The sequence below is a fragment of the Dromiciops gliroides genome, chromosome 1 (assembly GCF_019393635.1).
Source record: "Dromiciops gliroides isolate mDroGli1 chromosome 1, mDroGli1.pri, whole genome shotgun sequence".
Taxonomy (NCBI): domain Eukaryota; kingdom Metazoa; phylum Chordata; class Mammalia; order Microbiotheria; family Microbiotheriidae; genus Dromiciops; species Dromiciops gliroides.
Window position 1 is genome coordinate 98,143,749 of NC_057861.1, and position 25,376 is coordinate 98,169,124.

General features: G+C 40.4%; 1 protein-coding gene across 1 annotated transcript in view; it reads left to right on the top strand.

Annotated features, from left to right (window-relative positions):
- The first annotated feature begins 5,424 nt into the window (after positions 1 to 5,424).
- Positions 5,425 to 25,376, top strand: part of KCNQ3 (potassium voltage-gated channel subfamily Q member 3) — a 489,931-nt gene continuing 469,979 nt past the window's right edge. The window contains exons 1-2 of the mRNA XM_043975612.1: positions 5,425 to 5,443; positions 5,879 to 6,671. Coding sequence (XP_043831547.1) covers positions 6,274 to 6,671 — 398 coding nt within the window. The 5' untranslated portion in view covers positions 5,425 to 5,443; positions 5,879 to 6,273. The remainder of the gene's footprint in view (positions 5,444 to 5,878; positions 6,672 to 25,376) is intronic.

Consider the following 25,376-nt stretch of genomic DNA (forward strand, 5'->3'; position numbering starts at 1 on the left):
TCACTGCCATGCAGCTGTCACAAGGTGAACAAATTTAGGCATTAGGAATTTTTTTGTCACTAGTCCATCAGGTTTTTATTTTGTGTGAGTTCTTGGTGTCTGAGAAGGTAGAGATAACTGAAATTCCTTTATCTTCTGCAATAAGTCCTATTTTGAAAAAGGTTTGAGAGTTCTTGAGAACTGGAAAAAAGTCTAGTCCACCACACTGTTGGCTACAAAATCCAGAACTAGGATTTAGCATTCCAATTCAGGGAGATAAAACAAAAAGGGAAGTGAAAGTGAGTGGGGTGGAGAATATTTGTAGGTGATGGTGAGATCCAGGTTATGACAATCTATGTGTGTATGAGAGAGTTTGTAGAAGGAGTAGGTTATATGAATTAAGGATCCTGAAGATTTGGAAGCTTAGAGAGTTTGAGGAACTATCATTGTGGATTTTGAAGGCCACATAATAGTGTCAGGAGTTGAAGAGGAGAGAAAAATGATGATTAAGGTGTTGAATTCCTAGAGAAAAGGAAAAAGCCCTGGAGGCTGGTATACAAAAGCCACTATCATATGAAATGGATGGAAAATTTTCACTGAATGAACTTCAAAGGAGGAAAGCTTCTGAGTGATGCCAGTAAAAGAAGAATGTGGAATTGGTGGTGGAGAACATGGAATATTCTGGCTTCTCTTCTAAGAACAGTGTTTCTAGGAGAGTGGGTAAATGCGCAGCTGATGTTTAGAAGATGACCAGGGATATAGTGTCTTTTAGCCAGAGGGTTGTTGTAAAGTTCAAATGAGATCACAAATCTGAAAATGCTTTAGCATGGTCAAAGCACAGTATACAGGCAGCATAATCTAATCAGAAGAAGCCTCCCCATTTTTTTCTTTCTTCAAGTAAGATTTCTTTTTCTTTCTCTTTCTTCCTTCCCTCCTTCCTTCTTTCTTTCCTTCCTTCTTTCTTTCTTTCTTTCTTTCTTTCTTTCTTTCTTTCTTTCTTTCTTTCTTTCTTTCTTTCTTTCTTTCTTTCTTTCTTTCTTTCTTTCTTTCTTTCTTTCTTCTTCCTTCCTTTTCCTTCCTTCCTTCCTTCCTTCCTTCCTTCCTTCCTTCCTTCCTTCCTTCCTTCCTTCCTTCCTTCCTTCCTTCCTTCCTTCCTTCCTTCCTTCCTTCCTTCCTTCCTTCCTTCCTTCCTTCTTTCTTTTCTTCCTTTCTTCCCAGGTCCTACCTGACATTAAGGCCAATCCCCCTATGAATTATGCCATACTGTCTCACTGTGTCACCTTTCTTAGAAATCACAATGATCTATTTTTCTGAGCTTCTATTGTACTTGAGATCGGTTTCACTTAAGGCAGCAATTAACAAACTTTTTGTTCTTAGCCCTTTATATTACTAAAAATTGATGGTCCCTCCCCCAAGAGTTTTTGCTTATATAGATATTATGTATTGTTATTTACTATATTTTATATTAAAATGCTTCAGTATTGGGGGCAGCTAGGTGATGCAGTGGATAAAGCACTGGCCCTGGATTCAGGAAGATCTGAGTTCAAATCTGACCTCAGACACTTGACACTTACTAGCTGTGTGACCCTGGGCAAGTCATTTAACCCTCATTGCCACACCAAAAGAAAAAAACAAACAAAAAAACCCCAAAATGCCTTAGTATGATTATGAAAATAATGGTGACTTAGATGATTTTTTTAAATGGTTTGAAGTTTGTATGGGGCTTCATAGACGAAAGTTTGAGATCTCTAATTTAAGGGATAAGTAGGTGATTCGGTAGATACAGCTGAGCTTGGAGTCATTCAGACTTGAGTTCAAATGAAATTCTAAGATACTATTGAAGCAAATCACTGATCATCTCACAGCTTTCAAATTTGTAAAAGTGCTTGGATTCCCTGGATCCATGGTCCCTTCCAGCTCTAAATCTAGCATTCTGTGACCGTTTTCCTCTTGTCATAAAATTACATTCAAAAACCATTTTGTAAGTGTTTGTGTTATATATAAGACACTGCTAGAAACTGGGAGTTCAAAGACAAAATGAGAAGCAGTCCCTGCACTTGAGGTTATTATGACTCTACTGCCCTCAATTGTTATTTATTCTGCTCTCTCTCTCCAATTATATTATAAGACACTGCAGAATGGAGACCATATGTTCTATAAATGCTTATTTCCCACAATGCCTAGCAAAGTATTGAATACAGTACATACACACACAACATGCCTATTACTATCATTTATGGTGATGATAAATCGGGATAATATTAATTAACTTACCCAGTTGTGAGATAAAGACTTTCCTAATAAAACTTAAAGATGTATCTATAAGGCATGGTGTGCAGCCTGGTATAATAGAGGGAACACTGAATTTAGCATCAGAAGACCTGGATTTAAATACTACATGTGTGATCTTGAACAAATTACTTCTCTTTACAATCACAGTCAAACTAGCCTTCCTGCCATTCCTTATAAAAGACATTTCATGTCCCCTCCCCCCCTACTCCAATGCTTTTGATTAGGCTAAACCCAGTAGTATATAGAATGATCTCCCATTTCCCTCTGTCTCTTAAACCCTAACTCCGTTCACAGCTTGGCTTAAGTGTATCTCCTTCAAGTGCTCTTTCCTGATCTTTTTTTTGTTTGTTTGTTTGAGTATATGTTCTATATTTGTTTATCTCTTGACAAAGTATTGTATGTGGATGTAAAGCCCTGAGACTAAAAAGCTCAAGAATCACCGATCTGACAATATTGTAAAAACAGACAATTTTGAAATAATTAAATAATTCACATCAACACAGTGACCAAATATAAAATCAAAAGACCATTGAAAAATGCTGCTTATCCCTTGAGAGGTGATGTACTAAATATGCAGATTTATATATTTTTGACCATAGCCAAACATGGCAATATGTTTTAGACAAATGTGGGAATATGCTTTGCTTGATTGCTTGACTATATATATATATATATATATATATATATATATATATATATGGCAATGAGGGTTAAGTGACTTGCCCAGGGTCACACAGCTAGTTAAGTGTCAAGTGTCTGAGGTCGAATTTGAACTCAGGTACTCCTGAATCCAGGACCAGAGCTTTATCCACTGTGCCACCTATCTGCCTCATTGACTATGCATATTTTAAAAGTTTTCCTTTTCTTCTTTTTTCCCTTCAGTTCAAGGGTAGAGGTGGGAAAAAATAAATGCTTGTTAAATTGAAATTTTTTTTTAATAAAACATGTCACATCCTCCTCATAGAATATAAACTCCTTGAGAGCAGGGACTAATTTAGTTTTGCATTTGTATTCTCAGTATCCAGAAAATAGTAGGCACTTAATAAATGATTATTGATTGGTTTCTCGGACTCAGTTTTCTCATTTGTAAAATGAAAAGTTTGCATTGCATGCTTTTTGAATCATAGAGGATTTAGAGTTGGAAGGTACCCTAAATATTCTCTAATTCAACTCCTTCATTTTACAGATTAGGAAAACCGAGAGCTAGAAAAATTAAGGTAACCTTGGTAGCACAAATAGTAAACAACAGTCTGGATTCAATTCCCAGGTCATTTGTCAATAGCTGATGACATTTCTACTGCAAGTCCCTACCAACCCTAGATTCTATTCAATAAGAATTTGTTAAGCACCTTAGTGAGTGTAAGGCTCTGCAGGAGGCACTGGAAATACAAAGTCAGAAAGAGAAAAAGGATTCCTGCCCTCAAAGATTTTGCAATCTACATCCTAAGATCTTATGATATTTTCTAGTGGCTCAAACACTTTTTCAGCTGTGGTGGTGATTTGGATTTCTTATGCATCCTGGATCATTGGATTATATGCACTCCAGTCATAGTCCCTATATATAATAAGTCAATACTGGTGGACACCCTTTTTGGTCACCATAATCCATTATGCCCATCATTCCTACTCTCCAATGATCTTTTTTTTTCCCCGGGTAATTTAATTATTTTGTTAATAAGGCCGGCAGATTATTAATAAAAGGATGATCATTTAGCCATCTCTCTCAGACCAAAGACTCGTAATAGCAATAGCATCACAGCTTATATGCCCTGTGAAGTGGAAATATTCCTGAGGGATGCCTAATCACTTCTGAGCAGTTAATCAAATGGGAGGTAGGCTATATTGGGGTCCTTGACTTAGATGATTCAAATCTTTCCAATGATCTTTTATTCAACATTCCTCTTCTTCCTCTTCTTCCTTCTCCTCCTTTTTCTTCCTCCTCCTCTTCTCTGTCTCTTCACTTCTTGTCTTCTCTCCATTTCTGTCTTTCCTTCTCTTCTTGTGTCTCTCTAGGCTCTCTGTCTCCCTCTTTAACTGTCATTCTCTTCTTTCGCCCTCAAGATTTCCCCTTCTTATACTTCCTCTCATTCCTCCCATTTCTCCCTCACTATTTCCAACCTTTGGTCCTCTCCACACCCTCCCAGTGGCTTTGCAGGGGGATGCAGCGCGCAGCCGCAGACCTCCTCTCTCCCGATTCAAGATCTCTGCTAGCTCGTTTCTTCTCTCTGGAGGCTAGCTGGACGGCCAGGGGCCGGTTCTAATGAGACCGGGCGCCTTGCTGTGCCCGCCGGGACTTTCTCCTGGAATCCTCTTGCTGTTCTGGGACTGACCGAGACGTCTGGGCAGGGCACCAAGGGGTTGCGGTGGGGAGTATGGGAGGGTCAGGCCGGGCCGCAGTTGAGGAGGAGTTTAGTTTGCTAGGGAGAAGCACAGGAGGGGGTAAGAGAGGTGGAGTAGAAGTTGTCCGCTGGGGACCAACTGGAAGGGCTGAAGGGCAGAAGCAAAAAAGCAAAGGGGAAGCCACCAGCATTTTAGCGATTCCTTTACCTAAGTGTACTCAATAGCAGTATCCCTATGAGGATATATCCTACTACTTTCCCCCTTGAGGACAGAGATGGTGGGTTCTGGAACCTGTGTGTCTTGGGCGCTGAAAATACAGGGTGGACCTTGTTAGCCCCTCAGCTAGAGCTTGTGTGTGTGTGTGTGTGTGTGTGTGTGTGTGTGTGTGTGTGTGTGTTTTGGACGCGGGGGGTGGTGCAGGGAAAGCGAGGTGGCAGGTTCCCCTTTTCTGTTTGACTTCCTAGCCCACTAAGCAACCGCTGCAGTAGGTGAGCTAGGTGGGTTCAGGGTGGGAACTCGGACAGGGGGAAACCTGCCCTGACCATTAAAGTGCCATCCCGGGTTCTCTCCTGGCCCTAACCTTCAGCGAACCGGGAACTTTTATTTTACTTCCGATGCAAAGGGATAGAGGGGTGGGGGGTGGGGAAGGGGAAACGAAGGGGAGGCGGAAGGGAAATACATGGATAGAAAGAGACGAAATTCCCTAAGGACCCTTCCCCAATTTCTATGCCCAAGGAAAGGGAAAGCCCAGAACACTGCGCCCCCTACCCCCATCCTCCAGTCCAGGAGCAAGTAAAGCACCTCCTTTACTCCCCGGGATGAAGAATTCCAGGTGCAATTACCGCGGAGGTGGTGAAAAAGCCTGGGGTGGGGGTGGGGGGCGCGTGGAACATCCAATGCAAATCATGCAAGAATGAATGATTTAGTCTCGGTGTAGGGAGGGGGTGAGGGCGGGGAGGAGGAGGGCCAAGCAGAAGGAAGGGGGGGCTCGCTATTTGCTGGAGCTGTACAATGGGCCACTCCCTAATGGGGTGGGGGGGTGGGGAGGAGAAGGGAGGCGCGCGCTCCTCTGTCAGTCTGGAGGCAGGACCAGCGGGGGGGGGGGAGGGGGAGGGGGTTGGGGGGTAAGTGGGAGAGAAGAGGAGGAGGTGGTGGAAGAGCAGGAGGAGGAGGAGGAAGGGAAGGAGGAGGCGGTGAAGGGGGGGGGCCCTCTGGCATCAGGCTTGTAAATAAACTCTGCGATGGTTTCTTTTCCTTATTGGACTAGGTGCTGTGACCGCTACCACCATCACCGCTGCCGCCGCGGTACTGGGCTCTCAGGCTCGCTCTTCTTCAGCATCTTTTGGCTTTAGCGCTTCATAGACATCCTTCTTCCTTCTCACCTAGACTCAGCAGCCTTTCTTCGTCTACCTATCCCTCCACCGTCCCAATACCATGCTGGTGACCTGACAGGGATGTGACCCCCCTCTCCTTTCCCTGACCCCCCTCCCCCTCAAACCACCTTTTCCTTCTTTTTGGGGGGTGGGCTGGGGAGGGGAGCTCGGATCATGGCATTGGAGTTCCCGGGGCTGCTGCTGCCGCTGCTGCCTAGTACTACCCTGAGCTCACCTCCGAGGACCAGCAGCAGCGGAGAAGGCGAAGAAGGCGAAGGCGGGGAGGGAGATGGGGCTCAAGTCGCGAAAGGCGGCGGCGGCGGGGGCGGTTGGCGGCGGCGGCAGCAGCGGCGGCGGGGGCGGCAGCAGCCCAGGCGGCAGCGGGGGCGGTAACTCTGGCGGGAGGGATGCGGAGGACAAGCGAACGGGGCTGGGGACTGCCGGGGACGTGGAGCAGGGCACCTTGGCCCTAGGAGCCGGAGCTGACAAAGACGGGACCTTGCTGTTGGAAGGGGCGGGCAAGGAGGATGGCAGCAAGAGGACCCCGCAAGGGATTGGTCTCCTGGCCAAGACCCCTCTGAGCCGGCCGGTCAAGAGGAACAACGCCAAGTACCGGAGGATCCAAACTTTGATCTACGACGCCCTGGAGAGACCGCGGGGCTGGGCGCTGCTGTATCACGCCTTAGTGTGAGTACCTGCTGGAGCCTCTGGCTTTGGGGTCTCTCTCCCGAGAGGGCGTGTATGAGAGCGCACCTGGGACTTGCATGCTTCTCTCCCGGGCTCTTAGAGCTCCGGCCCCAACTCCTTTGCTTGTTAAACTGACCTCAGCGCGGTTTCGATGTTCCCTTTTGGCTTTCTCTTGTGGGAGAAGACGGGAGACCGAATGCGTGAAGGCTATGTGGATATTGGTCTGTGGTTGCTTAGCTAGGTATTGGTCTTGGAGTTGAAAGGAGCCCCAGTTGTTTCTTCCTAGCTCATTTGGACACTGAACTGGCCTGCGGGTGTATGTGTGTAGAGTCTTCTTTTCTGGGTAGAGGGCAGTTTGTGTGTGTGTGTGTGTGTGTGCGTGAGTGAGAGAGATCTTGTTTTTGTGTGTCTATCCTACCTTACCTGGTTGCTACTGAAGTTTTAAAAGACCCGACTGTTGCCTTATAAATAATTGGGGCATCGAATTGGCAAAGTGTCGGGTGGTTGGGGCCAGATATTTATTCTCCTTACTTTCAATATCCTCTCTTCCACCCCTGCCTGGGATGAGGCAGCCTGCTCTGAATATTGTGGATTGGGGATGGTCAGTGAAATCAACTTTGCCCTCAGCCCCGTTCAACGTCAAAGATAAACCCCTTACCAGTACCAGGGGTAAGAGGCAGGAAGGAAGATGGTCGCTTCTCTCATCCAAGAGAATTTAAGAAGGGAGAAGTGGGTGGGACCTACTTTATTTGGGAGGGGTGGGGATCAAAAATGATGACGGACAGATGGCATCCCAGAATAATCTCTCAGAAAGGTTGGGTAGCCAACCTCCCTGGACATTGACAGGGAGGGTTACTGATACTACCCATAGAGAATCTTGGAGACGAAAGAAGCCCTGTCAGGTCATACAGTCATTCCCACGCCCACCTCTTCTCCCTTTGGGTCCGGTCACAGGTAAATCACCCCTGGCTGGTGTTGCCTTTGCTTGTCAGTCCCTAGCGACGTGGTCCTGAGGTATCCCAATAGCCTGGTCTCATTCTTCTCAGTAACCTGTGCAACGCCTTGCTCCATCCCACCCCAACCTCGTTCTGTGAAAACGGACTCTGCAGTCAGAGACCCAGTGAGCCTTGGGGTTGGGCACAGGCAAGGCTCTCCTTGCCCGGGGAAATGCTTTTCCAGTTACAGCCAGAAGGTGGGGTCGTCTGTACAGTACAGTAGCGCATGAGCATCAGCGGCAACAGAATCTGGGGAGTTTTAGCTCCACATTAGGAGGAAAACTGAAGTAATGGTAGGGGCAGGTAGTATCTAGTCAGTGGATGTTTATTAAGTACCTTCTGTGTGTCAGGCACTGTGATAAATACTGGAGATACAAAGAGAGGCAAAAACAGTCCCTACCCTTAAGGAACTCACAGACTAATGGGGAGACATGGTGCCCAAAACTGTAGAAACAAGATAGATAAAATATACATAGAAGACGATCTCAGAGGGAAGGTGGGGTGGGGCGAGGGGATGGAAGGGGAAAGGCCTCTTGGAGTCTTTTTTTGTTTGTTTTTTGGTGAAGCAATTGGGGTTAAGTGACTTGCCCAGGGTCACCCAGCTAGTAAGTGTAAAGTGTCTGAGGCTGGATTTGAACTCAGGTCCTCCTGAATCTAAGGCCAGTGCTCTATCCTCTGTGCCACCTAGCTGCCCCCCTCTTGGAGTCTTGAAGGAGGCCGGGGAATCCAGGAGGAAGAAGTGAAGGAGAGCTGTCCAGTCATGAGAGGTGGCCACTGGAAAGGCACCCAATTTGGAGGTGAAATATCCAACAAGGGGTAAAAAGGGGTACTCTGAGAGGGGAAGGAGGAGGACTTGCTAAGAAACGGATTCACAAATACGTTTATACGGATGTCTAGCTTTCAGTATTGTGGCAGAAATGGGCCCTTTGTCAGTGCTAGACAGCACGGTGGTAGACAAGTTCCCCTTTCACTCTATGCCCTCAGTAAATATAAAACAATAAATGGAAAAGTAGATAAATAAACAGACAGATAAAGAATGGCCAGTTTGGTAAAGCCAACAAAACTTTATTAAACACAAACCTCACCAAGGTACCATACTAGGTCCTAGGAGAGATATATGCATTTAGCTAAGACTCAGGTCTGCCCTCAAGGAACTTAAAGTCTAGTAAAGAAATAAGACGTTAACAGAGATAGCTTTAATGCTTAGTATTATATAATACATGGATTTAAGATGTGGAAAACAAAGATCTGTGTGAAGTGGGAGGAGAGAAGTGTGTTTTTTTTTGGGGGGGGGGAGTTGGTCGTGAAATACTTTCTCTTCCTTGTTCCCCTCAGTAATAGCTAGTCTCATTAATCTGTTTTTATGTATTTTCTGTACTGACTTATTTGTGTACAACTGTTCCCTGGGTAGAATTTGAATTCCTTGAAGGCTATTTCCTCTTTGTTTTTTTACTTTCCCTTCCATACAGACTTGAATATATGAAAGGTCCTGGCATCCAGTTGGACTTTAAAGAATGAAAGATAATTCAACAGGTCGAGAGAGAGAGAGAGAGAGAGACAGAGAGACAGAGAGAGAGAGAGAGAGAGACAGAGAGACAGAGAGAGAGAAAGGACATAGAGAATAGCTTGGAGAGGGGTGTGTGTGTGTGTGTGTGTGTGTGTGTGTGTGTGTGTGTGTGTGTGTAGGAAGTACTAGACTATATTTTTAAAAAAAACAAAACACCTTTGCAACAGAGAAAGCACTAAATGCATACTTTCAGGGCTTTGCAGGTAGAATACTAGGTCAGAAACATCCCAGGCGTGATGGACATTCAGGTGCCCTGGGCTCTTTCCTCTCTGTTCCCTCTTCATTCTTAGAAACCACAACCCATCTGAGGGGGATGGATTTCTGGGGGACTTGTTCATAGAAAAAGACCTCTTTTAAAACTGTTCTTCCAAATAGAAACCCAGAGTGAAGGATGCCAAGAGTGTTCTTGAACATTCTCTAGAGTCCCAGTTTCTAAGAGTAGTGTGAATTACAGTTTTCAGCCTCAGAGAAAAGAACATGAAGTTGAACAAAAAATCAATGAGTCCAGATTCTAATCCTGGACCTCTGTGCTGATAACTAGAAAATGTGGGTAACTCCCTTAGACTCCCTTGCCATGTGGGAAAATTGAAGTATTAATCATACTAATTAGCTTCCTTCCCTTACTCTCAGAGATGTGATGATAAAGCAAAGAGTGAACCTAAAAGTGGTTCTCGTTTTTTGGGGGAGAAATAGCTGCAGAGTTTGGATAGTGGGAGAGATTCAGGTGAACTGAATTTTTCTGTTTTTGAAAAAAATATATGTTATTTATTTTGTTAAATATTTCCCAATTACATGGGAAATTTTAAAATTAATTTTTAAAAAAAGAATTTAAATTCTCTACCTCCCTCTTGCCCCTCTCCCACCCCTTGAGAACGCAAGTAATATATCAATTATACATGTGAAGTCATGCAAAACACATTTCCATATTAGTCATGTTGCATGTGAAAACATACAAAACCCCCAATTAAAATGTTTTAATTTGTACCCAGAGATCATCATAAACTGAATTTTTCTAATTAAGTGAGATATGTAGAAACATTTTAAAAAATATTAACCTTTGTGAAAAATCTTTCTAAAAAGTCAGTATTCTTTGTCTAAGTAAACACAAACAAAATAAAACAAACAAACAAAACAAAATAAAAACTCCTTGAAGGTTGAGGAGCCCAGTAGGCTCTAGGGTCTTCATTTTGAGCCTTAATACTCTAATAATTGGATTGATAAAAAGTTAGTGGAAAAAGCAGCTGACCTAGCTTTGAGTTCTAACCCTTCCTTCCACTTATCAGCAGCATGACCTTAGGTAAGTCAGTGTCTTTGTACAGACATGTCTGAAATGCACTCCTTGCTTATCTCTGCCTCTAAGAATCCCTACTTTCTTTCAAAATTAAGCTCAAGTATCATCTTCTACATGAGTACTTTTCTCATCCCCTCAGCTGCTAGTGCCACTCCTTCCTCTACCTCATGCAAACCACTTCGTGTTTATTTTGTCATATTTTGCATCAGTTGTTTCTCTTGATAGAGGGTAAGCTCCCTCAGGGCAGGGGCTGCTTCTCTCTCTATCTCTTTGTATCCCCAGCATCTACCATAAAGCCTGGCACTGTATGTACTTAAATTCTTGATTAATTGAGGCTTAATTAATTCCTCTGAGCCTCAATTTTATTTTCTTCTGTAAAGTGGGAAAATACATTATAATATATATTCCAAAGTATTTCAGTGGACAAAGTGAATATTTTTTAACCTTAAAGTCAATCAACAAGTACTTATTAAGCAATTACTATGTGCTAGTTACTGGGAGCTCTCTTACAGAGAACTCTAGATTTCACAGAACTTAAAGATTTCAAACTGGACAGAACCTTCCTGGTCAGTATTGAAACCCCTCATATTATAGATGGGAATCATCAAGGCCAGAGATGGTAGACATCTTGTCTAAGGTTACAATGGTAGTAGGGCTAACTATGTGGAGCCCAGGCTCTCTATCTTCAAAAATTATAGCCTTTCTATTGCACCATGAAGAGATGGAAGTGATGAGAGAAACTAGACTGGGTGTCCTAGAATACACCCTGAAAATGATTCTTTCCTTCTTTCTTTCTTTCTTTCCTTTCCTTTTCTTTCCTTCCTTCCTTCCTTCCTTCCTTCCTTCCTTCCTTCCTTCCTTCCTTCCTTCCTTCCTTCCTTCCTTCCTTCCTTCCTTCCTTCCTTCCTTCCTTCCTTCCTTCTTCCTTCCTTCCTTCCTTCCTTCCTTCCTTCCTTCCTTCCTTCCTTCCTTCCTTCCTTCCTTCCTTCCTTCCTTCCTTCCTTCCTTTCTTTCCTTCCTTCCTTCCTTCCTTCCTTCCTTCCTTCCTTCCTTCCTTCCTTCCTTCCTTCCTTCCTTCCTTCCTTCCTTCCTTCTTTCTTTCTTTCTTTCTTTCTTTCTTTCTTTCTTTCTTTCTTTCTTTCTTTCTTTCTTCCTTCCTTTCTTCCTTTCTTTCTTTCTTTCCTTCTCTCTCTCTCTTTCTCTCTCTCTCTTTCTTTCTAAATTGCTGAGATCAGTCTGTTTCTTATTGTTTGCCTGTCCTTAAAAGAGTAGAGGTTGGGAGGGAGGGAAGAAAAAAGGGAAAAAATAAATTTACATTATAACTTTCTTGTATATTTGGAGGGAATAGCAAGTTGTATGTTGTAGATTTTCAGTTTCATGTTTGATCATCTTTTTTATTCTACTTCATTATGGAAATGCTTGTTTTGTTCTGGAAATTGAAAATAAAGTAAATTTTAAGAAATAAAAGTATAGTGAGGAAAATAAGGACAATTCAAATATCCTAGATATTTGAGGATTCCATTTAACAATAAGAATAATAATGATTACTGACATGTATGTAGTACTTCGTATATATTATCTCACTTGATCATTAAAACTAACCTGTAAGGAAGATATTACAAGTATTATTATTTGCAGTTTTACAAAAAAGGAAACTGAAGCTGAGAGATTAAGTGATATTCATTTTCACACAGTTTATAAATATGAGATGTAAGATCTAAATCCATGCCTTTTTTTTTTTTTTTTGAGGTAATCAGGATTAAGTAACTTGCCCAGGGTAAAACATCAGGCAGGTATCTGAGGTCAGATTTGAACTCAGGTCCTCCTGACTCCAGGGCCAGTGCTCTATCCACTGTGCCACCTAGCTGCTCCATAACCCTTGTTTTCTTGATATCCATTCCAACACTGTATCTATTGTTCCATACTGTCTCTCAATGTCATACTTTACAGAGTAGTGCTATCAATGCTAGGAAAGTTGGGTTCAAATAGCAGCACTCTGATTGACAATAGGATAGTAATACTTCTGCTGTGTAGTTCATGGTGTTGTCATGTTGGCAGTATTCTGTTAACCAAAAAGCACTGTGTACATGGGATCCATTACTGTTACTAGTAGTCATAAGAAGAAGAAATTACCAAAAGTTGGCAGAACAGAAATCTGCCAAGGACAGAGCGGAAAGTGGATCAACATCTAAATCTTTTTTTAAAATTATAAAAGTATTTTATTATTTTCCAGTTACATGTAGAGATAGTTTTTAACATTTATTTTTATAAGATTTCTAGTTTCAAACTTTTCTCCCTTCCTCCCCTCCCCAAGACAGAAAGTAATCTGATATAGGTTATATATGTGCAATAATATTAAACATATTTCTGCATTAGTCATGTTGTGAGAAGAATCAGAGCAAAAAGAAAGACCTCAAAAAAGAAAAACAACAGCACCAAAAACAAAAGAAATAGTATGGTTCAATCTGCATCCATATTCCACAGTTCTTTTTTTCTGGATTTAGAGAGCCTTTTCCATCATGGAACTATCTTGTACCATTGTATTGCTGAGAAGAATCAAGTCTATCACAGTTGATCAACACATAATGTTGATGTCAGCATCTAAATCTTACCATTTCAGAGCAATAACTAATATTTGAATCATATTAGGGCAGTTAGATGATAAAGTAGATAGAACATTGGACTGGGAGTCATGGAGTCCTGAGTTCAAATATGGCCTTAGACGCTAGATATTTGACCCTGGGAACATCACTCAAACATTCTGTGCCTCAATTTCCCCATCTGTAAAATGGGGATGATAAGAGTACTTCCTTCCCAGTGTTGTTTCGAGGATCTAATGAGATGTTTGTAAAGTGCTTTGCAAACCTTAAAGCACCACAATAATCTCCAGAACTTTTTTGTTTAGATATTTCCTGTACCTTGAAGTCAAACAGTGCAGCTCACAAATGTCCTAGAAGGGGCTCCTGCAGTTCCCTCTCCCCTGGTTAAAGAGGAGAACGGATTCTAGAGAGCCAATGACATCCACATGTATGTGTTGATAGAAAGAGTTTGAACAAACATAAGAGACTAACAACTAACATTTAAGGTTTACACCGAATTCTTCTCACAACCATCTTTCCAGGTAGATTCTAGAGCAGCATTGTACCATTGTTCTACTCTTACATTTGGAGAAACCCACTTTCTCCCTACACAGCCAGATTTTATCATTTGTTCCTTCACAACATGTCTGACCTATGACATATTCTTTCTACTCACATAACCACTATCCTAGCTTTCACCTGGACCACTGTAGTGACTTTCAAATTGGTCTCTCTGCTTCAACTCTCTCCCTACTCAATTTGTGTTCCACAGTTTTCCAAATGATTTTCCTAAAGAATTGATCTGACCATGTTGCTCTGCTCCCCCTACTTCAATAGATCCTAATTAACACCGGTATCAAATATAAATCCCTGTTTGTGGAAATTTAAAATTTCTTTACAACCTGGCCTCTTCCCATTTTTCCAGTCTTCTCACATTGTATTGCTTTTTACACATTCTACTCTCTGACCAGACTGGTCTATTTGCTTTTCCACACAATTGACCCTCCATATCCTATCTCCATGCCTGTATTTCTTTCTTTCTTTCTTTCTTTCTTTCTTTCTTTCTTTCTTTCTTTCTTTCTTTCTTTCTTTCTTTCTTTCTTTCTTTCTTTCTTTCTCTCTCTCTCTCTCTCTCTCTCTCTCTCTCTTTCTTTCTTTCTTTCTTTCTTTCTTTCTTTCTTTTGTTTGTTTTTGTTTTTGTACTTCTTTCTCTCCTCATCTCTACCTTTTAGAATCCCTGGCTCCCTCAAATTAAACACCACCTTCACACAAGGCCTTTCACAGTTCTCCCAGATGCTACTGCCTTCATTTCTAAGGTTACCTTCTATCTATTCTATATGGATCTTATATATAGATGCTTATATATAGGTTGTCTCTTCCAATACAATGTAAATTCCTTGATGCTAAGGGACTGGTCCCCCCCTTCTTTTTTGTATCTTCATTGCTTAACACAGTACCTAATACTTAGTAAACACTTAATCCATGTTCACTGATCAATTGATTTTTAAGTAAAATCATTTTTAAGCAGCTAAGTGACAGTGTAACACAGGATGTATTCAGGTAGAAGTTGGATGATCCATTTTTTGACAAAGCTATAGAGAAAATTTTTGGTCAGTTACAGGATAGAGCAGGTGAATCATAGGGTCATAGAGTCAAGGGATATTAGAATTGGGAGCCATCTTGAAAGTCATCTAGACCAGAGGTGACAAACAGCTGACCCAAGAGCTACATGTGGCCCCAAACACTTGCAAATGCGGCTTGAAGCTGATTAAAATGTAATTTGGAAATCTTTAACAAAATAAATAAAAATACAGTAAAATACAGATATTACATTTTAAAATGAAATGTTTCTTTCTTTTTTTTTTAGTGAGACAATTGGTGTTCAGTTACTTGCCACGGGTCACACAGCTAGTAAGTATCAAGTGTCTGAGGCCAGATTTGAACTCAGGTCCTCCTGAATCCAGGGCCAGTGCTCTATCCACTGTGCCACCTAGCTGCCCTGCCATTTTTTTTTTTTTGAGTTTGAAATTACTGGTCTAAACCAGTCCTCTTATTTTACAGAGGAAGAAATTGATATCCAGAAAAGTAAAGTGTCTTGTCCAATCTAGTGGTCTTAAAATTATGTTATTCGGGGCAGCTAGATGGTGCAGTGGATAAAGCACCGGCCCTGGATTCAGGAGTACCTGAGTTCAAATACGGCCTCAGACACTTAGCACTTACTAGCTGTGTGACCCTGGGCAAGTCACTTAACCCCAATTGCCTCACTAAAAAAAAAAATGTTATTCAAACTGCCAGCATTTAATATAATTCAAAGGTGCTACAAAATTGTAAGGTCCTATTGAATCCCACAAGATATTTCTAAGGATTACTTGGAAGTCAAGGCCCTTACATCACTAGGATCCTGTGATACTCTGAATAAGATTAAAGGGTTGTATAGTCTCAGAGTTAAGATTGATTTACTGACTCCAAGTGGCCTCATTCCACAATACTAAGCAGCAAGACCACTGCTAATATTGAGTGACTTTCATTAACATATCTGACTTTGCCTTATCATTTAGTGACTTCTCCATCATTGGGGTGTGTAAGTATAGTCGAGGTGGGAAAGAGAACAAACATTTATACTGTACTTTCTATGTGCCAGGTACAGTGCTAAGCACTTTTTAAAATAATATTATCTCATTTGAGCCTTATATTAACCCTACAAGGTGTTATTATTGTAATACAGTTGAGAAAAGGGAGACAAAACGAGATTAAATGACTTGTCTATGGTCACAGAGCTAGTAAGTATCTAAGGCTGAATTTGAACTCAGGACTTCTTGACTCCAGGCCCAGTGCTCTATCCAACACATCACTAGCTAACCCTGAACAGTTGTCTAGGTATAAGAGATTCATACTTCATATTGTGGGTTGACCTATGTGACTTTTGAGGTCACTTTCAGTTATGAGATTCTGTGATAATAAAGGTACATATTGTCAATAATGCCAATGTACTCTTTTGTTCGTGTGTGAATATATGGAAGGTTCAGACAAATCTTCCCAATGTACAAGAATGACTCCTGCTCAAAGACTTTCCATGACTCCTCATTGCCAGAGAATGGGAAAAAAATGAAAATGTCTTACCCTTTCATTCAATGTGCTTAACAATCTGACTCTAACCTTTATGGTCCAGCCTTATTTCCCATTATTCTACTTCTTACATATTCTTTGTCTGAAATAAAATGGACTGTGAATTAATCCCAGATCTTGTCTTGCCTGCTCTTTCCTTCATCTCCTTTCTTTTGTTTTGGGGCCATATTTGGATGTGACTTCCTATAGAAACCCTTCCTTATTCCCCTAAGCTTAAAGAGATTTATTTTCAATTCAATTCAGTAAGCATTTACTAAGCTCCTAGTATGTGCCTGGCACATAGTGTGTGGAGGCAGTTAAGTGGCTCAGTAGATAAAGTACTGGGCCTGAAGTCAGGAAGACATGAGTTCAAATTCAGCCTCACACTAACTGTATGACCCCGGGCAAGCCATTTAACTTCTGTTTGCTTTAATTCACTGGATTAAGATATTTGACTTTGCAAACCATTCTAGTATCTTTGCCAAGAAAACCCCATACAGAGTCATAAAGAGTGGACATGACTAAGAACAATATGCCTAGGGACAGGTAGGTAGCACAGTGGATAAAGCACTGGCCCTGGATTTAGGAGGACCTGAGTTCAAATTTGACCTCAGACACTTGACACTAGCTGTGTGACCCTGGGCAAGTCACTTAACCCTCATTGCCCGGGGTGGGGGGTGGAGAACAATGTGCCCAGCACTGAGCTAACTGCTGAGGATACAGATTAGAGATAGAAATACCATCCTTGCCCTTGAGGAGTGTATAAAGGAAGGCTTTGGGAAGAGTTTAGTGCTCCACCCTCAAATTATAAGGGAGTTATGAAGGTATTGAATATCCAAGGCTGAGTTTTATATCATGATGATGCGATATCAGGTGATCAGCTCATCCTATCTCTTGCTTCTCAGATTTCTTTTAGCATTTTGTCTACATCTCCCCAATGCTTTTATTCTTTTATATTTAAACATGTATAGAGGTTAGATCCCTCCCTCCCCCATTAGATTAAAACCTCCTTTATGGGAAGGATCATTTTTCATTTAAGTGTCCCTAACATTTAGTATAGAAGCTTGACTGTAAGTGATGCAGAAATATAAGGATCATTTGAAGTTACTTGGGATTTTTAGCCAAGAGAAAAGAAGATCGTCTCAGTGGGAGGAGGATGATTAGGGGTCCTGATAGCTACCTTTATTACTTGAAGTGGAAGAGGGTTTAGACCTGTTCGTAGTCCCAGCCCAATGGGTGAAAGTGATTGATGGAGAGAAAAAAACCAAACAAACTTTGAAACGGAGCTGTCTAGAAGTAGAAAGACACTGACTCAGAACACAGTGGGCACTGCCTCACTAGACATTTTCAAAGATAGGTTGGATGATTATTTATTGGGGATGTTGTAGAGGAGTCTCTGTAAATACATTGGCAGTTAGATGACTTATGTGGACCCTTTTTAACTTCAGTGCAATGTTGACTGAATTGAATTGAATTAGTAGGATCAAGGGCATTGTAATTCTATTGTTCTTCCCAATTGGTTTTTAGGAAGACTGGTGTTAATTGAGGTAAAATTACAGCACAGTGAAGGCAAAATTTTAGTTACACGCTTGAGTTTGAGTCTTGGCCACAACACCTATTGGTGTTTCATTGGTCAAGTCACTTTACCCCATAGAGCCTCAGTTTCCTCTTCTGGAAAATGTGGATAATGATACTTGTAATATTAATTTCATAGAGTTATGAGCAAAGTGCTTGGTAATATACATGGTGAGCTATTGTTATTCTTATCAAATGAAACATAAGATTTGTGTTAAATAAGAAGGAAAAACTTTAGTCTTACAGATGCTAAAACAGGAGTGGCTTTTGTGCAAGGAATGCAGTAGGTTACTAATTTATAATGTGAGAAAGATTAGCATTTTCGAAACAAGATTAAAAAAGGTGTTCTGATTGCTCTTCATTAAGAAGTATATTGCAGCATCTTTTTGGTATGTTTTTTGTTCTTCTAATCTGGGCCTTAAAAGCCAAACATATAAAATCACAATCTTGAGATGTCGATGGAAATATAGATATTTTTATCTACTCCTAGGAATGATTGAACTGGAAGAGCCCCTACAACAGAATCATAGAATCTCAGAGTTGGAACATTAGAAGATGACCTTAGAATGTCATTTAGTCCAACAGAATGTAGACCATGGAACATGTACTATGAGAGTTAAAAGGAAGCTCAGAGCATAGAATTTTAGAACTGGAACAGATTAAAGCATAAACATGGATAGTTATAAGCTCATGGAATGGCAGAATTGGAAAGGATCTTAGTCCTGTCTTCAATCTAGGTACAGTGATTTGTCCAAATACATTACTGGAAGAATTGAAACTAGGAACCTAGTCTTCTGACTTTCATTCTAGACTATGTATAGAGTATAGACTAGACTATCTTAGATTTTTTTCATGTAATTTTGGTTATTTCATCTTGATTTAATAGGAAATTATTTCATATTATAGAGCTCTTCTCTCTCCTGTTTCTTAAAGGTGGGGGAAGAAAAGAGATCTGCTTTGTGGAATGTATCTTCATTGGCTCCATTTTAAAAAAAAATTTACTTTTTTTTTCCACAGACCTATGATTTCATTAGTGTAGAGAACCTCCAGTGTGGAAACTCTCCCCAGCAATTCAGCTCTGCAATAGTTCATCAGCTCACCAAGTATCTCCTGGGCTCACTAAGAAACTAAATAACTGCATAGTAGTCCCAGAACTGGGGCAGCCATATGGCAAAATGTATAAAGTGCTGGGCCTGGAATCAGGAAGACTCATTTCCTGAGTTCAAATTTGGCCTCAGATACTTACTAACTATGCAATGTTGGGTAAGTCACCTAACCCTGTTTAATTCAGTTTCCTCATCAGCAAAATGAGCTGGAGAAGGAAGTGGCAAACTACTCCTGTATCTTTGCCAAGAAAAACCCCACATAACATGACAAAGACAAGTGAAACAACTGAATAGCAACGAAACAACAAGTCCCAGATCTAGTAAATGTCAGAGAAAGGACTTGAACCAAGGTTCCCTGATGTCAAGGATGACTCTGTAAACCACAATGCTATGCTTTTGCCTTTCACTATTCATGTCCTTTCAAAGAGTAGTTTTGTCAATAACTTCATCATTGCTGGATGAAGCCAGCTTCAACAATCACTTTCTGACAAGGATGCTCCCTGCCACCTGTGTCCTTTTGTCAAAATTGTTGAAGAACCGCCAAATCTTTGTTTCATATCATGGCTGATGGGCATAACTTTTTGTATTACCACCTCAGAACCAAAAGAGAATGCATAATGGGAGATGCTTAACTAAATTTAAAGATGTTTGATAACCAAAGAACATTTTTTTTTCCAAAATACTATTTTTCAAAATAAAGCTAGAGGGGGCAGCTAGGTGGCGCAGTGGATAAAGCACCGGCCCTGGATTCAGGAGGACCTGAGTTCAAATTCAGCCTCAGATACCTGACACTTACAAGCTGTGTGACCCTGGGCAAGTCACTTAACCCCCATTGTCCTGCAAAAAAAATAAAATAAAAAATAAAGGTAGAGTTAGCTTCCTTCATAAATCGTTTAACTGAATACATTACAAAAATAAAATACAAATCAGTTCTTGCCTTTTTTTCCTCAAGTATATGTGTTCTACCATCCAAACACTTTGTGAAACAAGGAATGTCATCCCGAGGTGTACAAAGGTTTCAACAAAATATGGGGCCCATCTGTTCTGGTGACTGACTTGAACTCTTGTTGTTAAGCTTCTTTTGCTAATGTAATGATATTGGATTTCTTTTTTTAGGGAGGGAGTGTTAAATTTCCAGGTTGGCTACTAGACCTGAATTTTCACACTTTCCTTCCAGTTTTTGGTAGGGGGGGGAACAGGAAAGAGAATGGCCGATTAATGTCACCCTTGGTCTTCTTTTTCCATTGAACTGGTAGACATAGTTTTAAAGCATTGGATTTCCCCATCTGCTACACCAGCTTTCAGACTGATCTCTGATTTCTAACACAAAGCAAAACTGATTTAGTAAAAAGCAAGCAATTAGAGGTTACTTATTTTAGGTTGAAGACAGCAATTGTGGTTAGTTACTAAAAACCAGTGACTGGGAATCAGGTAGCTATGTGAGGCTTGGTATTCTTGCCTTTGCTCTTGACCTAGGAGGAAGTCACTTTGAGTCAGTGTGGTATAGTAGAAAGGGGAAGCAATGTGATACAACTGAGAGAATGCTAGACTTTGAATCAGAAGGCCTAGACTGGAATCCAAGCTACTCCACTTATTACCTGTGTGATCTTGGACAAGGTATTTTACTTCTCTGTACCTCAGTTTCCTGAACTGTAAAATGTTGGGGTTGTAGAATATGGCTTTCTGTCCTTAAATCTAGTGTCCTAAATGATGAGACACACCTGGATTCTGTTCCTGACTCTTCCTCTAAGTTAGCTTTTAAACTTTATGGATGCTATTCTTAAACTGCCTCAGAATTAAGTTTTCTAAATTTTAAAAATAAAGGTTGGACATATCAGTTTCACACATTTTTTTAAGGTGCCCACTCAAATTTTTCTTCCTCTCCAAAATTAACTAACTAGCTCTCACAGTGAGAGCATAAAAAACAGTGCCCATAGGTCAGGAATATTTTCCAGTTCCTTTTCAAACTAGTTACCTCCCTTTTAACCATTGCACCTTTCTGACCAATCACCCATTTTATTCCCAGCTCTGCCACTAGAGACCTCTGTGACTATGGACTAATCACTTCTCACAATTACAGTTTTTTCATCTGTAAAATGTAGGAGTCAAGCTAAGATTCCATGATTCAATGATTAATTACCTCCATGCTTCAGTTATCAGTAATGAGTAAAAAAAAAGGAATACATATGTAGAAAATTTAAAAATGTATAGTTCCAATAGTGCTACTACCAAATTTTGTGGTAGTTATTGATGACTTCAAGAAAACTTGAAATGCTTTTTGAGCTTTAATCAATTTTGATCAGACCTAATACCTATCTGTATTTTGGAAATTTAACACATAGCACCAAACCTCCCAATCTAAGTATGTGAAACAGTAATTACTGTTCTTTATATGAAACAAATTAGGCTAGAGACCTTTGTTACTTCTGGCTGGAAAAAAATTGCTATGAGTAATGCTGGTGTGTTGGAAATAGGAAAAAAGGAAAGGCGAATATACCAGTAACTGGAACATCAGTGTGATGCAACCTTTGAGATCATGCACCCCTTTCTTTTGTCCCTGTAGTTTTTGACGTGGGAAGGAGAAAGGATAAGAGAAAGCAATCGCAGCAATATAGAGATTTACAGTTGAAAGAAAAACAGAATTAGAATGAGGCAGTAGAAGGAAACCCGTTCTTGGGACTCTGAAGATCTGAGTTCAAAGTTTAGCTCTATCCCAGAGTTACTGTGAATCTCTGAAGAAATCATTTAATTCCATTCAATAACATTTATTAAACACCTATTATGTGGCAGGCACTGTGCTAACACCTTTGAGACTAATTTTCCTTATTTGTAAAATTGGTATGAGAATACTTGCCTAACTAACATGTTTTGAGGATGAAATGAAAGAATATAAATAAAAAACTGTTATATGAGTGAACTATTATTATTAATGTTGTTAATAATAAGTTAGCATTCATTTAGCATGTTAAAATTTGCAAAGTGCTTTATAAAATCCTCTTATTTTATCCTCATAATACTATTCTTATCCCCATTTTGCAGATGAGGAAAGTGAGGTAGAAAGGTTAAATGATTTGCTTAGGGTCACACAACTAGTAAGTGTGGAAGGGAGAATTTAAATTCATGTCTTCCTGACTGCAGGTCTAGAACTCTTATCTACTGTATCACCTACCTAATAACAATCAAGCTGGATTGATGAGGCAAAATACCTCATCTGAGCTAACATAGTACTTTGCAAAGTTCCATGAATGTGCTAGGCACTCAATGAAAGGCTTTTGTTAAGTGAATAAGAAGAGAGAGACAGAGACAGAGAGTGACAGTGAGAGAGTCAGAGAGATACAGAAACACAGAGAGAGACAGAGACAGAGAAACAGAGACAGAGACAGAGACAGAGACCCAGGGATTAACTGCAGTCATCCTTGAGGGAGAGAAATTGACTATTTTGTTTCTAGTTTCATGCATCCTTATGCTACAAACCCAAGTGCTAATTATGCTTTTTCCAGGAAATCTCTCCATGATCACTCACTGACACCCTTCCTTCCTTTTTTTGATCTCCTATGGAACTACCAGGCAGAAGGTCATAGCAGAAAGCATGTTGAATATGGTATCAGGAAAAGCAAGTGTTTAAACCCCACTTTTTGTGCTTGCTAGCTACATAACTATAGGCAAGTCATCTGACTTTTTTGTTTTTCTCATCTTTAACATGGAGATAATAGGGATGACAAGGTTGTTGTGAAAATCAAATAAGATTACATATTTTAAGTGTTTTGTTAACCTTAAAATATGATATAAATGCCAGCTGCTTTTATTTTATTGTATCACATAGTTTGATACAGATCATAGCACATCCATGCCCTCTCACATGAGTCCTGCACAAGGTGTCCACTCAACTTGGATGAATGAATGAAAACCATGTATTATGCCAAACACTAAATGCTGAGGTTACAAAGTTGAAAGCAGCAACCATCCCTGCCTTCAAGGAGCTTACAGTCTAATGGAGGATAGATATAAGGTGCAGTAGCCAAAGAGAATTTTGGAAAGTTTATAATGAGGAGATACACAGGGAGCAGATTGACACACCCTTTCCAGTATCTATGCTGATATTGATTTGAACATAATTTCAGAATTGCAAAGGAGTGGTTGGCTATGTCAGGGAAGTTGGTAAGAATATGTTTGGATAGTTACCAATGGAACATATAGACAATCCATTGATTAACTATCACTTTTGTCACATGACCAGTACACCTTCTTTTCTGGTCATGCAGGGTGAAATGGGATCCATACCTTGTGATTTTTGTCATTAAAACAATAAGCCACGGGAGCAGCTAGGTGGCACAGTGGATAGAGCACTGGCCCTGGATTCAGGAGGACCCGAGTTCAAATTCGGCCTCAGACACTTAACACTTACTAGCTGTGTGACCCTGGGCAAGTCACTTAACCCCAATTGCCTCACAAAAAACAAACAAACAAAAAACCAAGAATAAGCCACACTAAAAATAACACTGATCCATTGGAGAACATCATTTGTTGATCGTCTTAGTTGTATGTATAATTTCCCATATGTTGTTATATGCTCTTGGAGAAGCGTGACCATGTCTTAATACTCCCATATCTTATACATTTTCTGATATGTGACTGAGCTTTCAAATCTTAGCTAAAATCCCACCTTTTGCAAGAAGCTCTTCCCTGTTCTCCTCAGTGCTGAGATTGCCTTTGATTTATCTTGTATGCCTCTTGTTTGTACATAGCCATTTGCAGTCTCCCCCAACAAAATGTGAGCCCCTTGAGTAATCAGGATTATTTTTACCTTTTTCTATACCATCAGTGCTTAACATGGTTTTTTGGTACAGGGTAGATATTTGATACATTCTTGATAATTGGCAGAAAATACTAGAGTTGTTTGCCATTTCCTTCTTCAGCTCATTTCACAGATGGGTAACTATGACAAACAGGATTAAGTGACTTGCCCAGGATCACACAGCTAAAAAGTGTCTGAGACTAGACTTAAATTCATGAATATGAGTCTTCCTGATTCCAAGCCCAATATTCTATCCGCTGTGCCACCTGGCAGTCAGGTAAGGTATGCTTTATTCTTATTTCCCAACAATGAGAACTTGCCATTTAGTTGGATTTAGCCCACCTTTGATATGTGTCCATTTATGTGACTTGTAAGTCAGTCAATGAATGTGTTCTATGCTGACAATACAAAATATAAATAAGCTTTTACATGGAGTAAATTACAATTTAGGCAGAAGTAATCCTCATGCTCCTAGGGGAATGAGAATGTTTTGGGAAAGTAACCCAATGTAGTGGAAAGACTAAGGTTTTCTTGGTATGCTACTGTGTGACTTTAACAGAGAAAATTCCCCTCTCTGGGCCTCTGTTTCCCTATTTGTTTGTTTTTACAATTTTTGGGGGGGGGCAATGATGGCTAAGTGACTTGCCCAGGGTCACACAGCTTATAAGTTTCAAGTGTCTGAGATCCCTATTTGTAAAATGAGGGGAATGTACTAAAGAATGCCTAAGGTACCTTCAAATGCTAATGTGAACTAAAGCAAGGCAGAGTCATGGAGAGACTTAGTGTTACTACTACTTGTATTAATAAATAGATATTTATATAGAATTTCAAGTCCTTTAATATGAGAAGCATCATGTTCAGAACATAGGAAATAATAATCCCCATGTTCTTTTGTCATTCTCAGGTGTCCATATCTGATCTGGAGTGCTACATTTAAGAAGGAAAGCAATAAGTTGGTGTGTATCTAGATGAGGGATAACTGAATGTTAAAAGACTTGGAGATCATGCCATTTGAAGATCAGTTGAAAGAATGAGGGATGTTGGGGAGAGTGTTGAGCCTGAAGAAGAGATGTCATGAGACATATATAGTTGCTCTCTTAAAATATTTCAGGGTTGCCTATTAAATAGACCATCAACCTCAATGAATACAGATAGAATCAAAGGATAGAAATTCCCCAAAAGCACCTTTTGGCTCGATGTTTACAAAAACTTCCTAACATTTAGATCTGTCCAAATATGAAAGTGATTAATTCAGAATGTAGTGAATTCTCCATGCCTGGAGGTTTTCAGGGAGCATCCAGATGACCACTTGGGAATACTATCGAGGATATTCTTGCTCAAACAGGTGTTGGACTTGAGTATAATTGAAATGTCTTCCAATCCTGATTCACTTTTGCTTAAACCAATGACATAATTCAATTTGATAATTCAATAAAATTTTATTAGATGCTTACACTGTGCTCTGCACTGTGCTAAGCACAGAGGGTACAATAAGAAAAAGAAAGATAGCTCCTGCTTTCAAGGAACTTGCAATCTTACACAGGAAGACAACACACAAAAGGAAGCTGGAAAGGGCATGAAACAGGGGGCACCTGTTTAACTTTATCTTTTATCTTTATCTATGGGGGGGGCAATCTGTGTGGTATAGTAGATAGAGCACCAGGGTCTGGAGTCAGGAAGACCTGAGTTCAA